General features: G+C 48.2%; 2 protein-coding genes across 2 annotated transcripts; one reads left to right on the forward strand and one right to left on the reverse strand.

Moving 5' to 3' along the window:
* The first annotated feature begins 679 nt into the window (after positions 1-679).
* Positions 680-2,947, forward strand: LOC123401257. The gene is made up of 2 exons (XM_045095005.1): positions 680-819; positions 1,327-2,947. Exon 2 carries the CDS (start codon positions 1,349-1,351, stop codon positions 2,492-2,494), a length of 1,146 nt encoding a protein of 381 aa, XP_044950940.1. The 5' UTR covers positions 680-819; positions 1,327-1,348; the 3' UTR covers positions 2,495-2,947.
* Positions 2,948-4,285: 1,338 nt separating this feature from the next.
* On the reverse strand, positions 4,286-6,365 carry LOC123404807 (aspartyl protease family protein At5g10770-like). Its single transcript, XM_045098755.1, has 2 exons — positions 5,885-6,365; positions 4,286-5,541 (listed from the first exon to the last, which is right to left on the reverse strand). The coding sequence occupies exons 1-2, from the start codon at positions 6,102-6,104 to the stop codon at positions 4,286-4,288; spliced, it is 1,476 nt and encodes a 491-aa protein (XP_044954690.1). The 5' UTR covers positions 6,105-6,365.
* Between the last annotated feature and the right edge of the window lie 2,408 nt (positions 6,366-8,773).

Here is an 8,773-nt window from a genome sequence, read left to right on the forward strand (position 1 = left end):
ATGCTCCTCGGACTTCACACTGGTCAGCTATGAAGCGTATCTTGCATTATCTCTCTCATACCGTCTCCTATGGCTTGCATATTCGGTTTACCTCTTCGTCTGCCCTCTCGGCCTTCTCTGATGTTGATTGGGTTGGGAACCCGGATGACCGATGATCAACGGGGGGCTATGCTGTGTTTTATGGGGATAACTTGATCGCTTGGAGTACGCGCAAGCAGGCCACAATATCTCGGTGTAGCACTGAAGGAGAGTACAAGGCGGTTGCCAATGCCACGACTGAGCTCATTTGGCTACAGTCTCTCTTGAGAGGGTTAGGTATCTCTCAACAGCAGCCACCCGTTCTTTGATGCGACATATCTTTCATGTAATTCAGTTTTTCATGCTCGTACCAAGCACGTTGAAGTTGACTATCACTTTGTAAGGAAACGCGTTGCACGAAAGCTTCTTCATATTAAGTTCATCTCTTCAAAGGATCAACCTGCTCACATCTTCACAAAGCCGCTTTCACAACAGCAATCTTAACTTGCTTTGTATTTCAGGACATAGTTAAGATTGAGGGAGGATGTTATACTAAAGTTAAAGGTTGTATATATTAGATCTATGTACCAAGTTTTTGGTTGATGGGATCTGAGCCGTCGGTTATCTGAACCCGCAAGTGTCCTTCTTCAGCTTCAGGATTGGAGAAGACACCTCTCTCCCTCTCCCTCTCCCGGCCAAGAAGAGGAGCAGATCCCGGCGAGGCGCCGCCGCCGGAGAAGACGGCCGCAACAGCCGGCGACCGCATCGGCGTCGCCGTCCCATTCCCCGTCCGTCCACAAGGTACGACATCCCCTCCCCCGCCGGTGGACCAAACCCTAGCTATCTTGGTCAGTCCGTCCCTTATTTCTCATCTCCGTGAATCGATTTGGAACGACCAAACCCTAGCTATTTTGGGTCAGTCCGTCCCTTATTTCTCATCTCCGTGAATCGATTTGGAACGGTGGTTGTGGCAATCCTGGATGGATGAATTGGCTCGGATTCAGTCCATGTTTGGCAAACTGAAACTGAAAGAAATGGCCTGATTATCTTAAGCTGCAAGAAATAAGAATGCATCTGAACAACATTTCAACGCATCCTGGCTAGGGATCTGCACTTGTCGCTTTTATTCTAGCATCCGTTGACTGATTATCTTATTATTATGTTCCGAATGAATGTACACCTGATCTTCACAAATAAACAAAATCGTTGCTACTCCATATATTTACCTTACCAATAGAATATCATCTGCTTATCCATGGTTCTATTTAATATGCCTGCCTTGATTTTTTTTTTCTTTGCTGCTTGCAGAGATTGGCATCAGCAGCACATCATGCAGAGCCCCAACAAACGGTCTGCTGTCTCTCTCCCTTGCCCCCCTGCCTTTTCCGGACCCCAAGGCTGGGCTGACCTCCCGGACGGCTTGCTTCACTCCATTGTTGCTCGGCTTGCATCCTTCCGAGACATTCTTGGCTTTGCTGCAACATGCCCCTCCTGGCGCGCTGCCTTCTCCTCGTACCCATCCAAAACTATGCTCCGCACAAAATTGCCACCTCTCCTCGTCCAGCCCCATGCTCGTGTACAAGGTCCTCTTCTTCCTGCTACCAATGGTTGCCATCAGCTTTACACATGTGTGGTTATCGATCCAGCCAACCCAAACACCTCCCTTCGCTGCCAGATTCCTGTAGACACCATAGAAAACAAGATGGCATTGATTGGCTCCTCCTATGGTAATGTCATCTACTTCTCCTACGGATGTTGTTACATCTTTGATGTGTTCACCGGTGCCGAGGTTTCGACTCCAAGTCTCCCATGCGGTGCCAAATGCTGGTCATCCATGTTGAAGGGCACTCTAACAGCCCCCCTTGCATCACCCAACTCACATCTCCTTGTCAGTGCCAAGTCCTCCCTGTTTGTTTTGCCTGTTGGAAATGACTCTTGGTCCGAACTCCAGGCTCCTTATCAGCATCCAACAGACCATTTTGTGGAATTCGATGGTCAGTTCATTGTCTTGGATAGCGTTGGGAGATCCTACGCTCTGCAGCTGGCCCCTCAGCTTGGTCTGCAGGAGATAAAAACCAAGCCTGAGGATGGAAGGCCGACGCGAGGAAGGCTGGTGGTTTGTGGTGACATGCTTTTCATGCTCGGCTTAACCAGGCTCCACCGCCTCGACATGTCAACCGAGCCCGCGACGTGGATAGCCGTGGAGAAGCTGGACAATTGGGCACTCTTTGTGGCGGCGGGAGTGATGAGCACGCTGCATTCTTGCATGAGCCCGGGACTATGGGGAGGGAGGAGCAGCATCATGTACGATGCTGGTGCATATCGACCTTGGGCTCTCTATGGGTTGCATGGCGTGCTGGATCCCGTGCAGGATGAACCGCCCAGGGAACCTGGCGTAGAGCACATTCCACCGAAGATGTCATTTTGGCAGTTCTGGCTGTATCCAAGCATGTTCTACTCATCAGATGGCCAATGAATCATCCGTGCCTGCCACTGCCAGCCAACTAAACTAAGTAGAGCTTGCCGCCGCACCAGCTTCATCTGAAATTTCCCTTGGAGATGCAGACAGCAAGCAGAGATTGATCTTCCACTGAGTGTACTTGACCACTTGTGCTTTTTCCTGTGATGGAAGTGGCATCTTCCACCGAGTGTACTTGACCATTTATGCTTTTCTTGTGGTGGCGTTACTGATGTGAGCTTACTAAAATTACCAACTTGTGTTGTTGGTCTCAGTTTTTACCTGTGCTCTCTCTCCCTGTTTCATCAATCTTCCACCAAGGTTTGTGTACTTGGTCATTTGTGCTATTTCTGTCATGTTGAGCGTCTCCCCTGTTTCGGTGAGCGAAAAGCAAGAGAATGTTTGTGCTGCCCTGTCTTGCTCGTCATTGTTTGCTAGCTTTATAAAATGAGTTTGTTGATGTCCCCTTAATCTGAATACCCAAATATATGTTTGGTGGCTTTTCATCAAGGCCTGGTAACTTTAATTGTTACCATTTAGATGCTTGTCCACCGTTGATCTATCAAACTCGTGCTGGGACGAATTGGAGCCGTTGGTTATCTGAATCCTGGACCCAGAGTGTCGTTTTCCAGACCAGACTGCACTCTGCTTCAGCTTCAGTAGTGGACTCGCTGGTGGTCACACCTGGAAGCAGAGCAAAGCCTGGCGATAGAGCAGATCCTCTCCGTTCCCGGCGAGGCGGCGGCGACACAGGTGGAGAAGAAGACGTCCGCGACAGCCGGCGATTGCATCGGCATCACCTGAGTCTCCTTCCTCACCTCACCCCACCCGTGAGGCTCGCTCTCCCTCCCGCCCCTGTGCCGAAACCCTAGCTGGTTCAGCATTATCTTTGTTTTCGTTTTTTTTTTCTTTGGTTTGGATGAATCGCTTCTTGGTTGGATGTTTTAGTGGATTCTGGCGTAAGAAATATAGGGCTAGATTTAGAGTAGATTGAGTGGACTAATCGAGATTTCGACTCAGCTAGCGCTGCGATTTGGGATACTCTACTCTAACCGTTTTGAGCAAATTCGAGCGCCCCCTGCAATGGAATGGAATGCAAGAAAGAAAGAAAATCGCACGCTTTGAAAAACTTGTCAACAACATTTTATTTTTAGTGCAGCCGTGTTATGTCATCGGTTAGAGGGCTAGAGCAGCACTTGTCCATGTGCAGATGTACATATGCATACTGCCCGAGTAAAGTCTAATACTTTTCTTGTTTGAACTACTCCCTCCATCACAGTTTATAAGGCATGCACGTATACCTAAGTCGTCAATTTGACCAACTTAATGAAAGACATATATTATAAAAATTATATCATTAAAAACTTTAATCTTATATACAATATTGATGAGGCGCGCGTCCCAACAAACTTTTCTCTTGGCCCAGTCGAAATACACAACACGCCGGGCCCCACATTTAGCAAATCTTCATTTCATAATATACTAGGGTGGGCTGTTTCTGCAAGCCACGTGAGGCCAGTCGGCGTGTCAGATGGCGACTGGCCGCTAATTTTACATTTGGTTGAAATGCTAGACAGATTTGGGAATTAAAAGAAACAAAAAAGGCTAAAAATAGAAAGGTCTCATAACAAATACTCCCTCCGTCCCAAAAAATTTGTCTTAGATTTGTCTAAATATGAATGTATCTAGTCATGTTATAGTATTTAGATGCATTCATTTCTAGACAAACCTATGACAAGAATTTTGGGACGGAGGGAGTACAAAACATACATTGGATGAAACTGTAGTGTACGGTACTACATATGATTATCAACAACTGTTGGGGACAAAACCGATCTTCTCTGCAGCTACGTTGTATATCACCTCGGTTGACCGCTGCTGCGTATTGCCGATGATGGAGAATGGCGTCGACGCTGGCCGCGTCATGAACGCGAGGCAGCCGATGGTCGGCTCTGGGAAGGTCAAGATCCCGTAGAAGTTGAGGTCGAAAACCGCGCCATCACTGAATATGAGTGACACCGCCGGTATGAAGATTGTACTCTGGCCAGCGAAGTCATAGCACGTGTCGAGGTTCTCTTGCGGCGGCGCTGTTTTGCTCCCCTGCATCGTGAACTTGAACCGGTCGCGAAGCGCGGTGTATGCCTGCCCAGGTAGGTGCGTAAGGATCGTGCCGGAGTCCAAGATGGTGCCGGTGCTCGTGAATATGGAGGGTGGCACCGGCAGGATGTAACCACCGATGTTGATGGAGACGAGCTCGACGAAGTACAATGACGGGTAACTAGACTTCTGTATCATCGCCGTATACTGGACATGGCCGGAGATCGGCGTCGAGCCAATGCTGAGGTACCCAGTCGTGCTGTTGTCAGACGGCAGACAGTAGGAGAAGGTTCCGCCGAATGAATGATCCGCCATCGCATGTGAAGACAGTGAGAGTTGGCCACGGCCAAGGCCGAGCAGCCCGTCGACGTAGCCGAACTTACCCAGGTTTTGCTGGCCGCATCCGAACGGGATGCCGGAGAGCTTGCTTGAGGAAGAGAGCGTCAACGTCTCCTGTGAGAGGACGCCAGATGTTTTCCACTCCGACGAGCCGTCGACATAGTCTTCGGAGTATAGGCAGGTGGTGCCGTTGCACTTGCTGCCGGCGAGTGAGCATATCGGTTGGGCGCAAGGCACGACAGCGTAGGTGGTGGATCTGGCGGGGTCAAAGACGGGGTCGCGCTGCGGATGGCAGTAGCCGGAGCACGGCTGGCACTGGATCCACGACATGTCGCTGCCTGTGTCAAACATCACGGAAGATGGCTGAGTCGGCGTTCCAAAGCCGACAACGACGACGAACTCCGGCGAGTCGAGGAAATCCCCTGAGCGGTCCGGGATGGTGACGGATGGTGCCTCTGCTGGTGCTGGAATGGGCGGTGGCACGGGGACGCTCGACCTCTGGAGTAGGGTGGTCAGCCGGGCTCTGTCGTGGCCATGGACGTCGCGCCTCGTCTTCTTTGTCCCGCCGCAATATGGCGGGCAGACGCAGGGATGCTTCCGGATAGGGAGCTTGTTGCCGGAACTTGTGACTGTTTGTCATTTGCATGTAGTTAAGAGAGACACAAGTTAATCAAGCAGCTGCATGAATGGTCAAGGGTTCTTCAATTCGAGACAAGTAAATACTTATCCGTTGTACTATAGTTTTCATAATGTATACGTACTTATCAATTCATTGTGAGAAAACAAAATCATGAATTCGCAGTACATTACATTACACTACTAGGGTAGCCTTGGTTCGAATCGAATTCATTATTTGCTGTTTAGAATGACGTTTTCAACACTTAATTGCAACAGGTTCGGAGAGCATGCATGCAGAGCTCGTTTCTTGCACCAAAAATTAAATTTCAGGCGGGCTGTAGTCCGTACCAAGGCTGGGATACGCCAAGGGAGGGCAGTCGACGTGAGCCTTGGAGTTGATCAGCCTGTCGAGACTGACGGAGAGGTAGCGCGGCGAAGCAGCCAGAGAAACGCCATGGAGAAGAACAAGCACGAGCAAACACAAGATCGACCTCCTTTCGGACACCATTGCATGCACGCGCGAATGGACTTGAATATTTTGGATCTCATCTTTAAATAGTCGCAGATGAATCATCAGTTCCAACAGAGACGGCGAGGCTTGCAAGGCTGCACTTTGGATGTCAGCGTCAGATGGGCGGGAATTTGCATGGTTTGGGGATTAAAAAATGTGTGTGTTTCCATCGTGATGTATGTTCAATCCTGCATTGGCTCCAAGAAAAGTACGGTGCAAACGATGTGTGAGAGTTGATCCTTTTTGTATGTAATGAGATGCTTAATATGGAGTAGATTTCAAGTTATACCACCTTACTTAATGTAACAATGCATGGAATCCATTAAAAATCTTCTTTTGTTGATTGTAGAATGTTTGTGTCGGTGGTACTAGTGTTGTGAGCGTACTCATGTCTCATGCCGTTGGTCCTAGTTTTTATTTATCTGTGCTCTCCTCTCTTTCTCTCTGTTTAATTTTCCACTATGTGTAGTTGACCACTTATGCTTTTGCTATGATGGGAGTGGCATGTTAAGTTCAGCACCTCAACTAATGTGCTGTACCTTTTTTTTTGGAAAAGGAGGACAGCCCCCGGCTTCTGCATCCTGATGTGGGCACTTGTGTTCTTTCTGTCTCACCTGTTTCACCGTTTGATAGTTTCATCAAGTCCTCGTCACTGAAGTTGTTAGAATGCGTGAAGCCGAAATCTGCGAAGTATATGATAACTGAATGCGTCGGGAACTTGTCTTGATTTTCATTGCATCTAGAGAAGTATGTATATGTAGAATCCTGGATCAAATGATATGAAGGGAATGCCATATTTTGGTACAGTTACGGCGGTCGAGCGGAGGTAGCGACGGCGGTGGTCGGGCGGGGCGAGCGGCAACGATGGTGGTCGGGCGGGGCGAGCGACCACGGCGGTCCGTCGGGCGGGCAACGACATGGTCGGTCTGCACTCTGCAGCTTGTTCGTCCCTGTTCATACAGATAAGCCATACAGATAAGATGTGAGTATATACAGTCAGGGACAGTTTGGTCTTTTCTTGTGCTTACAAATGTAAAAAGAAAAAGAAAATCACTAAAAGGAGAAAAGTGGTATGGTAATCAACAAGCCAACAAATAGAGTGGCAATTTTGCAAAGCCAACGTTGAAAGTGACAATTTTGAGAAGCCGGGTATTGAAAGTGGCAAAAATTCAATTTTCTCCCAAAGATAACCTTGCTAAACGTAACTGGCACAGTAGCAAAAAATGTTGTTATTCTTATCAGGAAAAAGAACTCCATTGTCGAGAGACAAAAAGCAGCCTTGAAAATAAGTTGTAACTTGGAGATAGAAACATCTTGGATATTCTGAATGATGAGAAGTGATGATGAAGCAACAACCACAAATGTTTAGATAAGACTTACACAATGAAAATTTTCATAAGTCTCACTTTATTCTTACACAACTTGTATGTTATGTTTCAGTTTCACAAGCAGCCTAACACTTTATTCTTGGGCACTAACTAGCTAGTTATACTTTATTCAGTTACACATGGACGGTTGTGTTGGTTGCATAGACCATTGAGACAGTGTAAGTCAAGCATAGTAGTTGATGGAGCTACTGTAGTTGTCCTTGGCCAGCTCCCTGCAGGTGCAGCAGCTTCCCCGGGCCGGCCCAGACGTTGTGCTTGGCCAGCTCCCTGCCTGGACGGAGTTCCAGAGGTGGTCGAGCGCCGCCTGCTTGGACGGGAGCGAGTAGCCGCGCCCGAAACCCCCCACGGAGAGGGACGCCCTTGCGCTGGCAGTGCTTGACGTCGGCGCCCATGGTGGAGAGGTCGTGGCGTAGACGTACGTCGAGGAAGGAGATGATGACGTACGGTGGCGTACGTGCCGGAGTCGCACGCTTCCCTCAAGGAGCCCTCGTCCTTGTCCTTGTGCCGGCCCCAGAAGACGTACGGTCACTTGCCCCGTACGTCTTCCCCGCGGCAGGCAGCGGCTTCCAAGCAAGCTTGCTGCCACCGCGCGCGACCAAAAGTAGGAAATGTAGCGGGCAGATTCCGCCGTAGGAGCGCCATTGTCGATGTTGGCTTGCCAAATAAAGCTCTTTCTAGCTTGCTGCTTGCTTATACGTTTTGTTTTGTACATGCACAAGTATATATATATAGATCAAGATATGTACTACACGTTTTGTGCTCTAGCTAGGTTTTCTTCCTTCCTTCCTTTCCTTTGTGCGGCCCGCGCACAGATGAGTGAGTGTGAATCGTTGGTAGCTCACTGGATTTGACCCAAGTGAATCATTAATTAACATGAACAACGGCTCACAAGCTAGCTAGCTTGGGAAGAAGAAAGGAGCCTCATAATTAAACAAGGGGCAAGCAGAACCTACGTGCCGAGTCAAGTTATTGACCCGCCTCCCGCCCGGCCCGGGTATCCAAATCGATCTACGTGTTCAAAACATCAATCTACGAGTGAAATTTGTTGCTAGTTTATTGGAAATATAATGATAGATAAACATCAGCTGATATTAGCAAGCAAGTAATAGCTCAACCTAAACACTAAATGATGTACTCCCTCCGTTCCTAAATATAAGACCTTTTAAAAATTGCACTATAAACTACATACGGATGTATATAGACATATTTTAGAGTGACATTCACTCATTTTGCTCCGTATGCAGTTTCCTAGTGAAATCTTTAAAAAGTCTTATATTTTGAAACGGAGGGAGTACTATACATCGGGTATATAACTACAAAGCACAGATACTTTAGAAATCCGTG

This window comes from Hordeum vulgare, chromosome 6H (genome assembly GCF_904849725.1).
Source record: "Hordeum vulgare subsp. vulgare chromosome 6H, MorexV3_pseudomolecules_assembly, whole genome shotgun sequence".
Classification (NCBI taxonomy): domain Eukaryota; kingdom Viridiplantae; phylum Streptophyta; class Magnoliopsida; order Poales; family Poaceae; genus Hordeum; species Hordeum vulgare.

What these genes read in the sequence shown, in the direction of transcription:
- LOC123404807 (XM_045098755.1), bottom strand. Translation starts at nt 6,104, where the DNA reads ATGATTCATCTGCGACTATTTAAAGATGAGATCCAAAATATTCAAGTC. An exon ending in CCCTCCCTTGGCGTATCCCA is followed by an intron (nt 5,542 to 5,884) that starts GCCTTGGTACGG and finishes AATGACAAACAG; the next exon opens with TCACAAGTTCCGGCAACAAG.
- LOC123401257 (XM_045095005.1), top strand. Translation starts at nt 1,349, where the DNA reads ATGCAGAGCCCCAACAAACGGTCTGCTGTCTCTCTCCCTTGCCCCCCT.